General features: G+C 49.5%; 7 protein-coding genes across 7 annotated transcripts; 4 read left to right on the forward strand and 3 right to left on the reverse strand.

Moving 5' to 3' along the window:
- Positions 1 to 920: 920 nt before the first annotated feature.
- ABOM_005365 (snoRNA-binding rRNA-processing protein DIP2) lies at positions 921 to 3,923 on the reverse strand (the record flags this gene model as incomplete). Its single annotated transcript, XM_022532494.1, has 3 exons — positions 921 to 3,519; positions 3,587 to 3,841; positions 3,907 to 3,923. The coding sequence occupies 3 exons, from the start codon at positions 3,921 to 3,923 to the stop codon at positions 921 to 923; spliced, it is 2,871 nt and encodes a 956-aa protein (XP_022389380.1).
- Positions 3,924 to 4,203: 280 nt separating this feature from the next.
- ABOM_005366 (actin-related protein 2/3 complex subunit 2) lies at positions 4,204 to 5,388 on the forward strand (the record flags this gene model as incomplete). The annotated part of the gene is made up of 5 exons (XM_022532495.1): positions 4,204 to 4,265; positions 4,335 to 5,005; positions 5,054 to 5,154; positions 5,208 to 5,256; positions 5,309 to 5,388. 5 exons carry the CDS (start codon positions 4,204 to 4,206, stop codon positions 5,386 to 5,388), a joined length of 963 nt encoding a protein of 320 aa, XP_022389373.1.
- A 559-nt stretch (positions 5,389 to 5,947) lies between these two features.
- On the reverse strand, positions 5,948 to 7,430 carry ABOM_005367 (TPR domain protein; the record flags this gene model as incomplete). Its single annotated transcript, XM_022532496.1, has 3 exons — positions 5,948 to 6,783; positions 6,848 to 7,176; positions 7,321 to 7,430. The coding sequence occupies 3 exons, from the start codon at positions 7,428 to 7,430 to the stop codon at positions 5,948 to 5,950; spliced, it is 1,275 nt and encodes a 424-aa protein (XP_022389382.1).
- A 1,023-nt stretch (positions 7,431 to 8,453) lies between these two features.
- Positions 8,454 to 9,512, reverse strand: ABOM_005368 (nitronate monooxygenase; the record flags this gene model as incomplete). Its single annotated transcript, XM_022532497.1, has 1 exon — positions 8,454 to 9,512. The coding sequence occupies one exon, from the start codon at positions 9,510 to 9,512 to the stop codon at positions 8,454 to 8,456; it is 1,059 nt and encodes a 352-aa protein (XP_022389384.1).
- Positions 9,513 to 10,466: 954 nt separating this feature from the next.
- On the forward strand, positions 10,467 to 12,121 carry ABOM_005369 (Zn(II)2Cys6 transcription factor; the record flags this gene model as incomplete). Its single annotated transcript, XM_022532498.1, has 7 exons — positions 10,467 to 10,516; positions 10,582 to 10,627; positions 10,679 to 10,962; positions 11,034 to 11,583; positions 11,635 to 11,673; positions 11,747 to 11,815; positions 11,870 to 12,121. 7 exons carry the CDS (start codon positions 10,467 to 10,469, stop codon positions 12,119 to 12,121), a joined length of 1,290 nt encoding a protein of 429 aa, XP_022389383.1.
- Positions 12,122 to 13,335: 1,214 nt separating this feature from the next.
- On the forward strand, positions 13,336 to 15,072 carry ABOM_005370 (tetratricopeptide repeat protein; the record flags this gene model as incomplete). The annotated part of the gene is made up of 1 exon (XM_022532499.1): positions 13,336 to 15,072. One exon carries the CDS (start codon positions 13,336 to 13,338, stop codon positions 15,070 to 15,072), a length of 1,737 nt encoding a protein of 578 aa, XP_022389415.1.
- Positions 15,073 to 17,613: 2,541 nt separating this feature from the next.
- ABOM_005371 (F-box protein) lies at positions 17,614 to 18,830 on the forward strand (the record flags this gene model as incomplete). The annotated part of the gene is made up of 2 exons (XM_022532500.1): positions 17,614 to 18,615; positions 18,684 to 18,830. The coding sequence occupies 2 exons, from the start codon at positions 17,614 to 17,616 to the stop codon at positions 18,828 to 18,830; spliced, it is 1,149 nt and encodes a 382-aa protein (XP_022389416.1).
- Between the last annotated feature and the right edge of the window lie 685 nt (positions 18,831 to 19,515).

Consider the following 19,515-nt stretch of genomic DNA (forward strand, 5'->3'; position numbering starts at 1 on the left):
TTTCACACACTTTTCTAGTAGTATATATTAGCTGACTCAACTCATCGGATCAAGGAAGTTTTATAAATAATTGGAAGTTCGATGGTTGTAATATTCTCAGTCCTTCCCTCTCATCTGTATAGATCTGATGACTAAGATGTGACTAACTTTAACTACACCCTCGGCCCATCTATTCGCCGACTAGCTATACCCACCAACCAAATTTTCCTTTTTCTCTCCATCTTCCAAGCTCTCTCTCTTCACAACAACTGATGATGTTCGCAACCACATAATGAAATGCTCTTTACACCAAACAACACACATCTACTAATAGTACAGGTATGCTACAATACTTTATTTCTCTCATCATGAATCCCTATGCCCACTCATTTCAAAATGCTGGGAGGGGGAGACAAGCAACAGCTCAATCCACAAACCAACAGTCTCCAATATGATGAAGATTTTTCTCAAGAACCGGTATTTTTAGGAAGAGCCGGAAGAGGTATGACGGGATACCCAATGGGATCCTCGTCGTCGATGCTTATAATGGTTCTTCTGAGTGGAGTTAAACTTGTTGGTTTGTGGATCGACTGGAGATGCTTTTGTCTTGTTCCAGTTGTTACATTCTTCGTATCAGGACATTGGGAACGGCGTGCTGATGTGTTATGGTTTAGGTTTCGTCGCTTTTTAGACTTTGGGTTGTGGTGTTTGGGCTATGTGTGGGGATTGTCCAATAGGTTCAGTGGTTGTACATGTGTAGTGCCATTAAGCTTGCTTTATAAATGCAGACAAGTCTATATTTATCATGATATACATACATAAACATGAAATTTAGGAAACGACCTGATCAAAAGTATTCCACATCAACTCCCAAGGATATAAAACTTTTTTAGCAGCCATAACAACGCCAGTCATGCATGGAGACAGATACGCGACGGTAATCAAGCGATACTGACAAATTGTCGCTTCTTACCCGTTGCTGTCGTCTGCTGCTGTTCCTCCCACTGTTCCTCATCAACGTAGTCCTTAGTGCCGTGTTCCTTCACCTGATTGCCGATGTACTGCAGAGCGGAGAGGTTGAATCCCATCTCGTCCTTCTGGCGTGTCAGAACCCGGCGGAGGGAGGATCGGATGCTATCCAGCATGGGACGCATCATCTTGCTAGCGATAATTTGACGATGGTGGGTCTTGAGCATGAAGAAGAGCACGCGACAGGTGAGAGAGATATTCCACTCGCGGTCGGCCCAGATGTTCAGGAAGGTGAAGAGCGCAGGGACCTTCGAGAAAGGCAAAACAAGCAGTGCATCTTGAAGTGCTGCGGCAGGAATCTTTTGAACGACATTGAGAAGATGCTGCTCGGCAGAAATGTTGCGCAGTGCCAAGTATAGTGGATTGCGGTCTGGGGGCGCAACGTTGGGCTGGACCGCTTTCATAGCACGCCACTCGCGCACGACTTCCAGATCCTCTATTCCAAGATCCAGAGCTTCCATGATGCGTTCTCCCGCCATGAGTGTCTCGCTGGTCTGTTTACCGGCGTCAACGGCTTCGGCCTTCTCGCCTTCCTCATCTTCCTCATCCACGAGGTTGTTGTCGTACATCTCTTCGAGTTCCTTTTCCCGCTCTTCCTCGAGGAAGAGAGGCTCATCAGTTTGCTCCCAGATACGGATACTCTTGTCGTGACTGGCGCTGACGACGAACTCCCCAGTATGACTGATAGTCAGTGCCCAGATCTCGCCATGATGACCGGACAGTTTTTGAATATTCTCAAACTTATCACCATCCCAGTACTTGATCACACGATCTTTACTAGCACTGAAAAAGTTATGCCCGTTTCCATCCCGGTTGTGTGGGACAAAGGCAACGCCCATGATACTGTCTTCGTGTGCCAGGAAGGCCTTATGACAATCACCAAAGTCTAAGCCCCAGAGACGGACTGTCTTATCGGCTGAGCATGTGACAATCAGCTTGCTGTCGTACGAAATATCCATGTTGAGAACAGGAAGTTTGTGGCCATAGAGGTTGAGGAAGAGCTTCAGGGAGTCTGTAAAGAACACCTTGACCGTATTATCCAAGAGAGAAACTGCAAGTAGTCGAGCGTCGGGCGAAAAACGCAGGTTGAGAATGTCATCGGAGACTTTCAGGGTCCTAGTATGCACCAACTTGAGCCGGGGTGTGGTCCTCTTAGTACCCGGAATCTCTTCCTGGACGACCTGGAAGTTCCAAAACTTTGCAGACTTGTCCGCGCTGCCGCTAACTACGGACTTGCCATCAGGGTGAACATGGAGTGACCATACCGGGCCATCGTGTGCATTGATCGTATCCAGGAGGGTCGAGGATGCAATGTCGAAGACTTCGAGCTGGCCGTCTTTGTTACCAACAACCACGATCTTGTCTCCAGGGAGGAAAGCCGAGCATAAGGCATAGCCACATTCTAGGGTACGGAGGCAACTCTGGGTGCGGACGTTCCAGATTTTGAGACTGCCATTAGAGGCTGATGCCAACATCCGATCGTCGGAGCTCAGAGCGAGTGACCGAATATCAGTGCGATGACCGGGGATATCGACTGCCAGGTTACGGTTGTAATCTTCGTCATCCTCGTCCTTCTTTCCCTTCGCAGTGTTGACAGTGTAGGCTTCAAGCTGGTTATTAGTGGTTGCAGCGACCAACTGGATGCTGCGGGTCGACTTTGTTCTTATCCAATCGAAAGACCGTACCTTTCCACCAGTTCGAACGATGGTGTGGGATACGAAGACCTCGGTGACCGGTGCTGAGGAAATATCGTCGGATTTCTCATTATCAGCTTCTGCCACGGTGCCCTCCTTCTCAGTTGCACGCTGGGCTTCCTTTTCCTTTCTCCTCTTGCGCTTTCTCGCCATAGCCTTCTGGACCTCTGTCTCTGAGCGGATGCGCCAGATCTCGACTGCCTTTTCTGAGCCGTGAATACCAATGTAATCCGCCCGGGGATGGAAGCTGACTCCAATGGTGCGATCCTTTCCATTACGGTAGAATGTACCCCTTTCCGTCAAGATCCTGCGGTCCTCTGATCCAACTTTCTCTTTTGAGATTTCAATCAGAGCGCTCTCGTCGATCGACCAGACCTTGAGCTCGCCATCATTTCCCGCAGTGATACAACCACTCTGGTCCGGAGAGAGACCCAAACTCCAGCATTCGCCGTTGGATTGTGCCACATGAGTTTCAATGCAGTGTTGCGACGAAAGATCCCAGACCTTAATCAAAGAGTCTTTGCCAGTTGTCAGCAGAAACCCGGCGTGCTCACTCAGTCCAGCAGCATTGAGTAACTCCATGGAGGGAGCGAGAAAATGCAGTGATGTGACCTGATCGGTATGACCACGTAGTTTGAATAGTCCAACTTCTCCAATAAGATCCCAGAGAATAATATCCGTATCCTTCGAACCACTTGCGAGACGGACACCGGCGCTATCGAAGGCGAGGTGGGTAATGGCAGATTTGTGACCATTGAACGAGATCATGACTGTCGCGGTCCTTGAATCCCAGAGGCGAATACTGCCATCTTCATAACTAAGGGCAAGAAAGAACTTCAGTCAGAACAATAGCCCACACCAGTCATACAAAACCAGAAACATACCCGACCGCGAAAATATCCTCATCTGTCTTGCTTTGGGTGACCACAGAAACTTGCGCTTTGCACGAAGAATCTTGCCATTTCCCAAGTAATTCACCCTTTTTTATATCCCAACAGAGAACCTCCTCACCAGCGCCCACAATGGCTCGTCCGGAGCCCGTCTGGCGGGCAGCGCCAGCGAACTCATCATCGCGGGCCCAAATCGCATTTGACGTAGCGGAGGCTACGAGCCCGAAAGTTTTCGAATGCTCGAACTTTCTGTAATCGGAAACGTCAGTAATGAATAGGAGTTACATATAGGACATTTAGACGAGTAGACTTACAGATATGACTTCACCATCGTTGAATGTCCGAGTACAGAAAAAATTTGGGAGCTTCCAGAGCGATTGCTATCGATAGGCTCAGAAACGGCCGGAGAAAACTACGGGCGGCGACAGAGACCACCGGCCGCATTCCCCACCGCCTGCCGTTCCCCCCAAACATCCAACGTAACTACTCCCCGAAGTACCAGCTCGAGGCAGAGACATTCGATTCGATCATTGCATTACTACGGCGAAATAAACAACTGAAGAAGCAAGACGAACTCTGGATATTTTGCTACGGTTTATGGTCCTGCCATAATGCTTCTTCTCGACTACCACAACGTTCTCATCCATGCCCTCCTGACGGAGCGGTTCTCAGGGTACAGCTGCCCCCGCCTCGCCCCGTATACGCAATGCAGCCGTTACTGACTATTGTTTGGTGCCTTTAGAGCCCCGCCAGTTTCAATCGACCAGATTGCCTCAGATTTCGACGGAGTTACCTTCCATCTGTCTACTCCCGAATCGAAGACGAAGATCCTTATCTCCATCAACGTGAAATGCTTCCGAGAGCTCGTCCAATATGGTGCCCAACAGGTGCTGGAGAGGGAATACGGCCCATACATCGTCGCTCCCGAGCCCGGCTATGACTTCTCGGTCCTTATTGATTTGGAGAACCTCCCCGAGGAACAGGAAGCCAAAGATGACCTCATAATGCGACTTGCGCTGATGAAGCGGAATGCAATGGCTGCCCCGTTCGAGAGAGCTTTCGATGACTTCGCCAAGCTATCGGAAGAAGCTTCAAAATACAGCACAGAGGCGGCCCCTCAGGGTGTTAAGGAGGGAGGAGAAGTTATGGCAATCCACTATCGGGAGGAGGAAGCTATCTACATCAAAGCCAGTCATGACCGAGTTACCGTGATCTTCAGCACAGTCTTCCGTGAAGAGACAGATCGTATCTTTGGCAAAGTATTCCTCCAGGAGTTTGTCGACGCCAGGCGCCGTGCCTTGACTCTGCAAAACGCGCCTCAAGTCCTTTTCCGGAACGACCCCCCACTTGAATTGGCCGGTGTTCCTGGCCTGAAGGATAGCGGCGATGGCAAGACCAGCTACGTCACTTTCGGTAATACTCCCGGTTTCTGCCCAACCGCAAGTTACTAACAGTATCCAGTTCTCTTCCCCCGTCACTTGACTCCTCAGCGCCGCTACGAAAACATCTCCCACATTCAAATCTTCCGGGATTACTTCCACTACCACATTAAGGCGTCCAAGGTACCGTCCTTTGTTATTGATACAAGTGTCGGACTATTTACTTACTTCCACAGGCATACATCCACACCCGTATGCGCAAGAGGACAGCCGACTTCCTTCAGGGTAAGTGGGGACGAATATCGTTGCTGAGTTACTGGATACTGACAAATAATAGTCCTCAACAGAGCTCGGCCAGAGAACGAGGAGCGGGAAAGGAAGACGGCCAGTGGCCGGACATTCCGGGTTCAGAGTTAGGCGTATTGTATATTTTGTTTCTAGGCAGAGGAGCCGGAGGTGCAACAGCAAGCCGCGATGTGATTTATTGAGAATGTATAGACTGCAGCAAAACACTTTTTTCTCTTCACTCCTTTTACCTACCTATAACATTCCGTTAATCCGAAAAAAAGATCCACGGGCACGATTAACCGAAATGCAGAACACAGCTAAATACGTTCTATGGGACCTTCACATATGTGCATACAATTGCCGCCCCAACGCTTACTTCGGAAGCATCCACAACGCTGTTCATTCCTTACTTTCAGTGCTCTGTATACAACTCTGGAATTCATATACACCCTGTAAGATATGGATGTACACTCACGACCTATGACAAGCTGGAAGTTCCTCCGCACTAGGAACACCCAACCTACAAAAGCAAGACGACTTAATCTGAATATCAGCAACAGATACAGTAACATCAAGCTGCTGCATAATAATCCTTGCCTCAGCTGTCCGCCCTAACCTCACCAAACACTCATGATACCCATGCAAAGCCCGAACATTGTTCGGATGCTGATGAGCCCTCGTAAGCGCATCATCCAATCCCAAATCCTACGCATAAGCAGTAGCGGCCTCTTCCACATGACCTTGCTCCAGCATCAAAGCCGCATACGTATGGCGCGTGGGAAGCATCCACCCCCCACGGTTCAGTATACATCAGCGAATCGTCGTGATGAATAGCCTCGCGCAGAGGCTCAAAAGCACGGTCATAGTTGCCTCGCCTGTACTCGATTTCGCCGTCCAGCATAGCCGTCGCTACTTTCAGAACATCGGAAATCAGGTTCGGAAAATCTTTTCTTGTCGGTGGGACCCGTTTCACGGCCGCGTGATAGAGCTCGCGCTCCTTGTCGGCTTCAGGGAGATTTCCTGTTGCAGCCCAGGCCATGCCCTTGCCGTAGTGGGTCATTGTGGTGGTTACACAGTATAGGTCTTGGTCGTCGGGGAGGGGGAGATTCTTGATCTCGCCCCAGAGCCCGAAGCGGATATAGACGTGTACGCGGACTGCTTTGAAGAACCCCAGCCAGTCTGCTAGCGGTGGAGTCTTGACACGGAGCACGTCGTCTGTGAGCGAAGATTCCATTTGGTCGAGGGCCCTGAGAGCCGCGGTTGACTGGCCTGCTAGCATGGCTGCGTAGACTAGGGAGTGGTAGTTGTGAAGGCAGTAGAAGCTGTAGAAGTTCTTTGCACCGTTTTTGGCGAGATATTTCTCGTCTGCGTGGACAGCAGCTGTGTTTGAGTCTATGGAACGTCGGTAGTCGCCGACCAGGACGTCGAGGTGTGTGGGCATGTGGTGCATATGGCCGGCGTCCGGGACGAGGTGACGAAGCCGGTCCGCAGCGGGAAGGGCGGCGGTCGGTGTGGCAGACATCTCTAGATAATGGATCCAGAAATGGATGAGGCCTGGGTGCTTGTCTGCGCCGGGGGTGTCGTAGACCCAGGTCGAACACGGCTCTTACGTCGTGGATGGGGGAGCCCGCAATAGGCAGACCACTTTGTACATGAAACATCTTCCGGAGGGCTGTGTGCATCAATGCGTCGGCATAGAGGGTGGCTACGTCGAGGTCATCGTCTCCAAAGCATTGGTAAACTTCCTTCATGGTGTTGGCGTATGCTTTGTCCACGGTGGGGAAGTCGTAGGGGGTCGGATGGTCAGCTGGAAAGCGAGCTTGGATTGCATTGATGAGGGCCTGTTCTACTGGGGTCACGGTAATGCTGTTCAGCAATTCTTTGGCCTTTCGGGAGGCATTGTGGTATTTATTCAGGCTGTCTGCGAGGTCACGGGGTCGAAAAGTCGCCAGGATTCGTTGTAGTTGGGGCTTGTGGCGTAGGCCAACCCCCAGAATGCCATCGCACAGGATGGATCATGGGCAATAGCTTTCTCGAAACAGCGCTTGGCCTCGGTTGAACCATTCTTGGGCTTCAGGGCTCTTCGTGGTAATTGTACGCGTGAAAGATCCTAGACTGTAGTATTCGGCGGTTGAGGCGATGGGATGCACAGCGGCCTGTTCAGTCGACATTGTTCTTTGGACTGTGGTAAGCTTGAGTAAGAATATATCGGTTGCTAAAGGTAAATGGGACGTTATGTAGTCAATATATCTAACGTCGAGAATTGTTTCAACTTGGGATTCGCCCGTGCGTCCTCATGTTTATATTTCTAGATCACAGGTGCGTCACACCCTTCACTATAACCTACGAGATGTGGCTGCACCGCGGAAGCACGGTACGAACCAGTAATATCATTAATCAAGGTCGACGTAGCGCAAATCGAACTATAGAGTGTTTGCTGTCTTTCAAAAGCCGATGTGGTGATGGTGAGTCTGAGAACTAGACAATAGTCAGCATCAAAGATATGCAAATGCCCAGTATTGCTGTCTAGAATTGCTCCCCGATTACTAATTTGCCAAAATGACGAGAAGAGAGGAAATCAGTATGATTGAAATACGGGAGAAAGACATCAACGCTGGCTCATGTCCATGGCAAGATTACTCTTGAAGACTGTCTTCTGGACATTTCTTCTTTCCACACCGATCAAGGTACTTTTGCCTTTGACCAGGTTCAGATACGACTCCCGTGACACAGGAAGCAGACAGGAACCGGGAACATGCACACGCGGAGAGCTGTCAAAAGCGTGGTCGCGTACATCATTTCCAGCTGACTGGCACCCATGGTTCAGCCGTGGGATGTCTGAACTTGAATCCGGGGGCGGAGCAGGGCAATATATATTTGCCAGTAGATTGGCTAGTAGTACTATTTTACAGATGGATTATAAGCCGAACAAGTCGTGTTTATACTGGTGTTGAGTAAAGTTATCTCATCGTCAGGGCAAAAACAAAAAATAGTCGTCCGGGCTGGACATCGTATCAAATCCTTCCCTTATACAGGGCAGCTATTAGGGCCTCGATATGTTATACAAGTCTACGAATCTGATAAGAACAATAAAGGTATTGGCAGTGTAAACCACGGGATCGTAACTTCATCTTGGTACCCCAAAGAATCATCGTGCAACGGTGCATAGCGAGCGAAAAATACACCAGTCTGGTCTAGAGCCAAGAACTTGCATCTTGCAGCCTTCTCCGTGCCCCAGACTGCACTTGCTTAACAATATCAGCAGCCCTCTCACTCTTCTTAACCATGCCTACACCCGTGCCAGCCCAAACTGTGACAGTTTCCTTGAAATCGAGCTGCTGGCCCCGAGCACCCTGAAGATCGCGGTATAACTGTATCCGCATGTCACTCATACTCATCCCTCTCTTGACATAGTCATAACTGCTATTCCTCAAGCATCGTCCATCATACAACTCTGGCCATGGACTAGGTCCCCACATCTCATCAAAGACCCTCGATCTCACGGTGGCTTGTCCACCATCCGAGGCATCGAAAACCGCTTTCCGAAGCTGATGCGGCAACTCCGTTTCTACAGCTCCGAGAAACCGCGTCCCCATCACCACCCCAGCAGCACCGAGCATAACCGCAGCAGCAACACCTCTCCCATCCATAATACCCCCAGCTGCAATGAGTGAAACATCTTCAATGTCCCGATCTCGTAACACATCCGCCACTTCAGGTAAGAGCGAGATAACACCCGCCCCAAGCGCATGTCCATGTCCACCGGCATCACTCCCCTGGAGTACCAGGGCATCTGGGTGACAAGCTTGAGCAGCATCCACCGCGGCATTCACACCGCCCACTTGAATCCAGACTTGGGTGTACGGGGACGCCTTTCGGATCCCCTCCGTCCAGAGTTTGAATTCGTCTGTCGTAGCGAACGACAACCAGACCACAGCCGGTTTGTACTTGGAAAACAGCGACAGCCAATGCGTAACCGGAGAACCGAAGACTATCATCCCCACACCGAGGGGAAGTACAGGCTCCGGGGTATCTTTGCGTGTGTCCATGATGTCTTGTAGTTGGTGTTTGGCTCGTTCGAGCTGCCCTGCTAGGGAGCGCTTGCTATCTAGGAAGCCGATCTGTCCTAGTCCGCCTGCGCGGGTGACAGCTACTGCAAGGTCGCTGGTTGCAGCGCCACTCATCGGGGCGTTGATGATTATTGGGGCTTGAACCCAGGGTAGGGCTCGTTTGAGTTTGTGGATGCTTGACATTGTTTTCCTTTTTGATTGTTTCTTTGATATGTTGGTGATGGTGAGAATTAAGGTCTGTATGAGAAGGGTGAATGTGAATGTGGGTTGCCATTAATTGTACTTTCGTTGTTCTTTCTTTTTCTCAGTTTTATGAAGGTGTTCGCGTACAGTTTATATCAAAGCAGCTAGCTAGAGGTATCTCTATCCATTCTATATCGAGGAATGGCACCGGGCTGAAGCATATAGTCATTATATTAATATACACAAGTCATAAGTAACAAGCCGATATTTGAACGAGGAAATCATATCATGGCCGGCTTAGAAATACATATAGTTAACTACCCTAACTAACTACTAGTACTTAGAGATCAACCGTAGTGCGTAAGTTGAGCTCTGGGCTCCACGGCACTATCGCCGGGTGGTGTTTGAAAGCTGGCATTTGCTTCCACGCCAAGCCGATCAAAGACCGGGTCGCCGAATTTAGGGTTCACGATGGATGTGGAGTGGAGAAAGTGGGCGGACAGTCTTGTCGTCGTACCTGATCGCAGCTGGGAAAAAAGTTCCCAGGATTAATATCGTCAAAGGGAAGGAGAAGAGGGGTCGTCTTTTACGAAGCTTCTTATCCAGCTCAGGGAGATGCTCCCATCTAATGGACGTCATTGGGAACTAGTACTCCACACTCATGGCGGTCGATTTGCAGCCAGAATGGTGAATCTGCGAGACCACAAGTCTGATACAGATGCTGAGGGAACCCCAAGCAGATCGATGATATTAACCTCCTCTCACCGTGGATCCTAATGATTTCATACTCATTCATTGCTCCACCTTGATTTTGGCATGCCCCACCATCGGCGACTGGGCAGTCCCTCTTAGTAGAAACTCGAACGATAGGTGGGGACTGCGCTTTTCAAGTCCTGAGAATAAAAGCGGCTGTTGCTATACGCAAGGGAGACTACACACCTGCCTAGGTGGATCATGTCGATGCTCTCGATAAAATCCCCTGTGAAACTGGCATGTCTGCCATGGTGAGTCGACCATCGTTGATCTTGGCAATTTTCATCTTGCTTGATCGAACTGACTATTTGCATAGCCGTGCCATCAAGACCCGTTGTGATGGACAGACTCCTTGTACTAATGTAAGAGGGATCGCACCCATCTATCGACAGACTTAACGTAGAGAATGACAGTGCTACAACAATCGCCGGGAGTGCCGCTATCGCCCCAGTCGACGAGGCGGGGCGCGCAAAGGGGATGCATTCAAGGCAAGGAAGCGTGCCATTGCTGCAACCGATACACCATCCCCATCCTTGCCATTGGGCCCAACACAAACCCAAAGTCTTCACTATGCAATCACCAGCATCCAGGATGTCAGAGATTTATCCGCCGGTGATCTCGCATCAGACGAAAACAGTAATCCTGCTTTCGAGCTGGGGTCACTCGCAATAAGAGCATATGGATGTGAGGCAGATCTGTACGTTGAAGCTAAAACCTTCCATACATTCTTCATGATCTGGCCACTAACACAGTACCATGTGGCTTCAGGGTCAACGCCTACTATGTTTTTATCCACCCATATTTTCCGGTCTTGCCTCCACCGGCGGTTGCTCAATATGAGGACCGCCCATTTGCGATTTCGTTGCGAACTGTTCAAGCAAATCAGGCATTCTTGCCTTACTGGCCGACGTCTCCATTTGCGTTGGCCTTGTCCGCGATCCTCGTACTATTTCCTCTACTAGAAGATCCACATTCCATGTCTGAGGCTGCAGTCAGTACCCGCCAGTCATACGCCGAACTCTATGCACATGCCGCAATGAGCAGCATTGAAAATTGGATTGACGTTCCCGAACCGGCAACTACAGCTGGCGGTCCGACCCGGTGGAGCTCGCTGCACCCCGATCTCCCGTGGAAGCTGGAGTCCATCTTGGCTCTTGTATTGCTGGGCATGTACGAGCTTTGCCAGCGGGGCAACTTCTCGAAGATGCGCGCTCGAGCCAACCAGGCGCTGACAACCGCGGTGGATCTATCATTACATACTACAGACCCGGACGAACCGGGCTGTTCGGATGCACAAAGTCGGGCCTGGTGGATGACGGTCAGTTTCCCTGCCCCGGTATCCGTTTACCCTACTCACAGACTACTGCAGATGTTTCTCAGTTATCATTCTTCGATCCTTAATAATTCGGTAAGTTCCATGAATATGACAGCTGACCCATCAGCACCCTTAGTTTATCAACAATTCAACTAACTCAAGCCAGAGCCCTATCATCCTCATTGACGACCCTCGGATTAGCACACCGTACCCAGTATTCCGTGGCTGTCTTGAGGTATGCTCCCCCATTTGACTATAGCCCCAAATGCTCTACTTACACGTACACCAGCCCTGGCCATTATTGGCAAAAGCACAAGATACACTCCTTCGGACATGCAACATAGCAAAGGAGCTCGAGAAAGAGGCCAGTAAATCTAGTCAATCGCCCACCCTAATTGATCGTATTCGCGAGCTTAACTCTCTGATATCATCACTCGCTGCTGATTCCGATCGATATCGATGTGTAACAAACCGGCAAGGAGCCGAATGTTTCGCTCCTCGAAACCTCTGGGCAATTACAAGTGCCATAATTCACAGGTGAATCCTTACCTATCTAGCCCCTCTCCAACACACACACACACACACAGATGACGTTTCATCAACGCATGCAATTGGCATTCTAACTCATTCTATATACAGCGCCCGGATAAGATTGCATCGATTCAGGGCTTTCCTAGACCACCCTTTATTTCTAGGTGAACACTGTGGTCTCACCTCGATCAACCGTATCGACTTCCTAAACACCTCACATCTCCTATCCCCGAGTCGGATAACCAAAATCAACGCGATATTTCCCTTCACCGAGCAGGAGTCCACAGCCATATGCCTGAAATCATCACTCACCGTGTCCAGAGTTTTCCATAATCTAACACCGCCAAATCTATACTATACCGATGCACCTTCCGATAGCGAGATATTACCCGGGTCCTCACTGTCTCGATTCTGTCCTCGATCGCTTCCGTATATGGCCTGCTGCCAGATGCAAAGCTTCTATGCGCTCACGATTCTCCTGCGAAGAGTTCGCACCTCATTGTCTTCGGGCGACTTGCAGGCGTGTTATCACCTATTGAGCCAGCCTGAGCCAGGCTCAGAGGTGCAGGATGCCGAGCGACTGGTTGAGGAGCTAAGACATGGTCTTGAATCATTGAGCGCGTCTATGAGGGCGGATGTTGCTTTCGAGGGTGTCGTTGGTATGGTACGGGAGATTGAAGGAGTTTGCTTTGCTACAATGGCCTGAATTGAGTCGGGAGCATGTGTTTTGTGGCGAGAATTAATGGTAGAGGAAAAGGACTAAGCAGAATAGGTATAGATTTTAGACTGCGTGTGGATATTGCACTCTTCTACACAAAATGCCAAAAGTGTAATTTCGTGTATTATAGTAGAGAGTCTTAGAGTCATGCATTACATATCAAGTGTTGGACTTTGTAATGATGGTTTGACAATAGTCGGCGATTGAAGTTAGGTGTGGATCCACGGACTTGGTTAGGGCTGTGTTAGTTTCGAGATCGGAACGAATCATATCCATTAGCTGACTCCATTTCCAACCAAACACCGATCTTTGGGCTGGAGCAATATGTCGCCAATCTGCACATACAAGCGAGAAGTGGTATGACGATATAGCCTGGGTAGCGTCTAATGCTGCTATAAAAGGACTCCGAAGTTTCCCCTCTCCCCTCCCCATCTAGTATCTTGTTGTACAGTGTAGTCATTTCCTTCATTTCTTCTATTTTCCTTCGTTCTCTTCATCAACTCATAATGGGCTCTGTCGAAAATTCTCCTGCTGTGCCGGCAAGCGCTGGGTATTATGATCTTGGATCTTTTGGGCACACCATCACCACGACCAGCGCAGATACACAAACATGGTTCAATCGTGGGTTGACCTGGTGCTATGCCTTCAATCATATCGAAGGCGCCTACTGCTTTGAACAGGCAATTGCCCATGATCCTTCATGCACAATGGCTCATTGGGGATTGGCGTATGCGCTGGGGCCTAATTACAACAAAGGCTGGGATCGGTTTGATCCGCAAGACTTGGCTGTTTGCTTAAGACGTGCCTTTGCCGCATCGCAACGGGCAAAGGAGTTATCAGTCCATGCCGCGCCCTGGGAGCAGGCGCTCGCCGACGCCATTGCACTGCGCTACCCGAGTGAAACCCCGTTGACCGACTACTCAGTACCAAGCGCAGAATACGCTGCCGCCATGAAATCAGCGTACGAAAAGTACGGCAGCGACCTGGATATCGCAGTGCTATATGCGGATGCGCTGATGAATCTGACTCCATGGGCCCTGTGGGATCTGTTTACAGGCCAGCCTGTCAAGGGTGCCCCGACAGCCGACGTACAACGAGTGCTAGAACTGGCATTAGAGCAAGACGGTGCTTATCAACATCCCGGTCTTCTGCACTTGTACATCCATTACATTGAGATGTCTCCCACCCCCGAGCTGGGTATGAACGCTGGCGACCATTTACGTGACCTAGTTCCGGATGCTGGTCACCTGCACCACATGCCCACCCATCTGGATATCTTGGTCGGTGACTGGCGCCGTTCTATTGCGTCAAACTATAACTCGACTCTCGCGGACGACAAATTCCTGCGTCGCGCGGGGGCCGTCAATTTCTACACGTTCTACCGCCTCCATGATTACCACTCGCTGATCTATGCTGCTATGTTCGCTGGAAAGCTCAAGACTGCCATGGATGCCGTTGCTCGTATGGAGGCGTCTGTTCCAGAGGAGGTACTTCGCATGAAATCTCCTCCCATGGCGGACTGGCTGGAGAATTTTATGACCGTGCGCGTGCATGTCATGGTGCGCTTTGGTATGTGGGAAGAGATTATTCAGATGGAACTGCCCCATGACCAAGAGCTATACACGGTCAAAACGGCCATGGTTCATTATGCCAAGGGAGTCGCATATGCAGCGACGGGACGAGTTAGTGAAGCAGAGCAAGAACGGGAACTATTCCAAAAAGCTCGCACACGAGTGCCGGAGACTCGTCGAGCATATAATAGCAAGTGCGCCGATCTCCTGGCTGTGGCGTCTGCCATGCTCGACGGAGAAATTGAATACCGCCGTGGGGAGTACGACCAGGCGTTTAGCAGTCTTCGCAAATCGATCGAGCTGGATGATAGGCTTCCGTACAGTGAACCCTGGGCCTGGATGCAACCTACTCGACATGCTTACGCTGCCCTTATGTTGGAACAGGGCCAAATCGAGAAGGCTGAGAGTGTATATCGGGCTGACCTTGGGCTGGACAACACTCTCATCCGGCCCCGGCGGCACCCGAACAATGTCTGGTCCCTTCAGGGCTACCATGAATGCTTGGTGAGGCTGGGGAAAACGGAACAGGCAGCCATGATCGAACCTACACTAAAGCTGGCGCTGGCTGTGGCAGATATCCCTATCAAGGCATCTTGCTTCTGCAGGCTAGACACGTCGCAGGCTCCGGAGGTGATTAGGAAAGGTTGTGGCGACGATGGCCGTTGTCATTAGGCGATTGACTGTCCCATTTCCATGCAAAACTATGGATGTATATAGACGACCCGAAATGTTACCAGGAAAGGAAGAGAGAAAGCGTTTCTCCCGGGCTCTTCTCACTCAGCTATCATTCCACTCACGTTAATATCATGATTGTTACACATAGTGCTTGTTCTTCACTCGCAGTGACAGGACTTCTGCAAGTTGCCGTCTGACCTAATGAACATCTGCCGGACAGGCAACACCCGTGAAATGAAACGATGACAATCTCGATGGTACCCCTGCAAATCGAATTTGGGAGTTATTGCGGGTAGAGGTCGTGGACTGGTGCGATGGAGTCCATGGATGATGAATTCAATGAAATCCGCATAGTTACTCCGGAGTAGATGGGGAATGATCCACGGACCACAGTGAGACCCGAGCCCCGACAGGAGAAGAAAAAGCAACGAAACTTACCGCCTAAAGAGAATGGTGAAGAGAGGATGTGTCTCGACTGGTAAAATTGCAGTGGGTATAGACCCCATTGTGATGTATCACTTCTTCACCGCCGTCTACCTCTGCCCCAGGCCCCCAACAAACAAACAGAAACGATCCGGCCGGTGACGATCGTTTCAATGTTCTGTCCCTTCCATTTCCTTCGTTGTAATCATTTTGACTTTTCGACCCTTCCCTCTGGGTGGTCTTGCATGGAGCACTCAACCTTACGGAGCCTCGGGATTCGACCAGAGCGCGGGGCATGACTCGTGTCACAGCAGTGACCGCACCCCCGGTGTCACTAACCACAGAACCGGTGCAATCAGCTCGGGCCTCTTCTCAGCTAGCAAAAAGCAAAGACCTCTTGGGGGCCAATAACGGATCGTCGGGACGTCTGAAAATGGGGAAGTGTAACCAACCCCCCTGGCGGTGCGACGACTAGTGAATAGTGAATATGCAGAATGATCACCCCGTCTTACTATATCGGATAAGCTGGGAGACCTCAATTGGATGGATGGTACCGGGGATCTGGTCGTGTGTCACCTCCCCCGCTGCAAGGAGGGCTGAACGGCGGATACATCCTTTTCCCTAGACGAGTATAGCTCTGTCCAACTCTGGAATGCTTGTGGTCCTGGTCCAGAAGGTGAGATCTTAACGCGGCTGACGCGAACCTTCTGTAGCCTATTACAAAGGCTCCATGCTGTGGGAAAAGTCAATAAGACCTCATAATTGCTTTTTCTAATTCCGACAGTCGGGATCGGTTCCCCTTGGCATCCTGAGAAGCTTAATAAAAAAAAAAGTCTTTTTTCAACAAAAAAAGAAAAAGAGAAAAGGAAGAAGAAGAAAAATTTGAATTATGGGTCTGGCGGGGAAAGGAAAAAGAAAGCAAGAAAATAAAACAAAATACCACCTTAAGGCTCGCAGGATGTTACTCTGCCTCTTTAAAAGACTCTTGTACTTCCACTGATTCATACGGGTGTTTATCCAGCACGCAACCACCACGGACAACGTTGGTGGCACCCAATCACCAGCTTCAGGGAATTTCTCTGCCCCAGAATCCGCTGTCTCCCGCATATTTGCTTCCTACCTGACCTTTGAGCTGTTATTTTCACCCGTGGGAAGTGAATGACATTGCAGGGGTTTGGAAAGTCGATCGCGGTATGCGGCCAAGTTGGGAGTTCATGTGGCCAGCCCATAAGTAAGAAGTGTCTGCAGTCCAGAGTAGAGAGCGGTGACTATTGACTGGGGACAATTTATCCCTATGGCTTCCAACGTCCAGCGGCTATTTGACATCACTTAACCTGAAGCTGATCCACCGCGCATTCTCTCTTCGGGTTCTACTTACCTCAAGTTTGTGCTGCCTCATATCAAACTTTCTTCCCTGCATGGACGGCATTGGGCTTTACTAGATTTCACCCTTGGAATGGCAATAGATATTACATATCGGCATATTCAATCTGTACAATTCAGGCCATATCACAATTGGTTGATCTGTAAGTTGCATTTTCTTCTCTGGGCCATGATAAACATTGGTGTCTCCAATGGTTCCTTGATTCCCTTTTGGCTTTCAAGAATACCTGATTTAACATAATTCAATATATGTACTCCTTACAATCCTCCATGTCTATTTCTTCCCTTTTATTTTACTCTTAATTTCATTTTATTTATTCTGTTTTTTTTTCCCTTGCAACGCTGCTGTCTTGCCAACTAAGCAGCCCTTATCCCTTGAAAGCATACGATGATAGGGACTAGATATCTCTTCACACTGAGGCAATTGATAGATCATGCCTGCTTCACTTAACGATTTTGTACTCTTAGAATAGCCTATCATAGCTCCCTTCATTTTTCCATCGCTGATCTCTTTGCGATGCTCGAACGCTCCTGTCGTTAACCAACGCAGCCTTACGAGCCCCCCTTCCCCCAGACCCTCTTTCCTTCTTTAATCTTTTATCTCCCCTTTTCTTTTGCATACTAGGACACTTCTAGGGTCAGCAGAAGTTAAGTGACTAATGCTTCGTATCGTCTAAGAGAACAGTGTCCGAGTCATACCCAGCTATCTGGAAGTCACCATACAAGCGCACCATGTCTGACAGACTCAGTTCTCTACCCCTGGAGATAGTCCTCCAGATTCTTTCGTACCTGCCTTTTGAGTCAGTGCTTGCTTTTGGGGAGACGTGTCACACCAATCACCGATCGCACATTCTCTGCCTCCGATGTCTACGACTAGGGGTCTTCGAGAAGCGAACGCATTCCATAATATCTTGTCTTCAGGCAGGCTGGATCAAGGCAGATCAAGTTGGGGAAGAGCTGAGGGAAGACTTTCCCGTCGAAAGGGAGATCGGTTCTGATTACACTATCTCCATTATCCGGCCGAAAGTCAACTCGATAAAACAGACGCTCCCTTCCAAACACCTAAGTAAGACGAAGGACGCAAAACTCCGATGTCAGAGGGATCCGCCAGCAATGCAGGAACACATAGTTCGAACCCAGAACCGAATCTTTTCTAGAGTAGTGAACCGGTACGGGCCATCACTCGTAAAGCTCGAGTTTATGGCGTACGATATCGACATCGAGAGCGCAATGGCACTAGGTACCAGATGCCAGTATGGGTTGCGCCACCTGGCGCTTCGCTTTGAACATCAGCACATCAGAGATGGTCATATCAAGCCGAGTACCTGGCGATATCCGGCGCCATGCAGCATTGCGTGGAACCTTCTCATTGGAATAGGACAGTACAGGCATATCGGTATTTCCGGGTTGCAGACCTTGATACTGGAGCGCACCGGCATCACGCCATGGCAGTTGACGATGCTCGTGAAGAAGAACCCTAATCTTACGGTGTTGAAGTTGAAAACCTGCCACGGTGCTCAGCCAGATTTTCTGAATTGGCTGGGAGGCATTGAGCAAGACCCGGACGACCCGGCAGAAACAGATAACAGCTGTGCACCGGGGGAGAGGCTTGAGGTTCTCTGGTTGGAGAACTGCCACGAGATTCTCACACATCCTGTTGATGACTATGAGGGCTTTGCAGATGAAGTCTGTGATAGTGGCCTTGAATGGGTGAGAGGCTTGAGGAATATGAAAGTGAGTGTCAAGTTCATCCTGATGAGTACTGGTTGCAATAGCAGGCTAACAGCACATGGCTCTTGAAGTCCCTCTCTTTCAGCAAATGCATGAATATACCGTCTGAGTATGTTGAACGGGCAAACAAGTTAATCTGGAAAATCCCAGATATTACATTGCCATTCTATAACTATGAAGAGGATACCCCTATCGAGGTTGATCCTACTTTCCTGTAGTGTTGGTGCTTGTCTGTCTGACTCTGGCATTTACGACGTGACGATGTCTTCTTTTGTATTCCTTCCTTCCTTTTCTCATTCATTCACACATACCCACTTCTCCCTAAGCATTTATCTCCCGGAGTCGTTGCATTCATGGTCACCCAGAACCACGGCGTTTCATTCAGCAATATCATGGCGTTTGACGATCGACAGATAGAACTGTTCTTATCTTTACCCTAATGTAATCAATGCTTGATAAATCTTCTCATATATATCACTATTATCGTCTCGCTCTAGGGAATAAACTTTTGTGCTGTACTCTAGCAGTTGTAACCTATGAACTACGTGGCAATCTCCTCACTCGTTGGCGCTATTTCTAGTCGTTACACGGTGGGCTGAAACGCATGGCAATTCATAGATATGTAGTCCTATTGGCAAGCTTAGTGCGCTGCCATCCAATCAGTCCATGGAGACACAGCAGCATAGCTAAGAGTGTATGATGTGTATTAGAGTCTCTGTAATGTGTACTACATTCGTGAAGATTCTATGGGTTGTGGATAGCCCTGCTGTGTGGCACAGCTGGGGGGTCAATGTTGGTGAGATGGCAAACATCTATAAGTAGATAATGTCATTGTTTGTTTCATGGAGACGGCTTGAGATTCCCGACTTCCTTGGATATTGCAAAGATTAGAGAGCTCAATAC

The sequence above is a fragment of the Aspergillus bombycis genome (genome assembly GCF_001792695.1).
Source record: "Aspergillus bombycis strain NRRL26010 chromosome Unknown contig00039, whole genome shotgun sequence".
Taxonomy (NCBI): Eukaryota; Fungi; Ascomycota; class Eurotiomycetes; order Eurotiales; family Aspergillaceae; genus Aspergillus; species Aspergillus bombycis.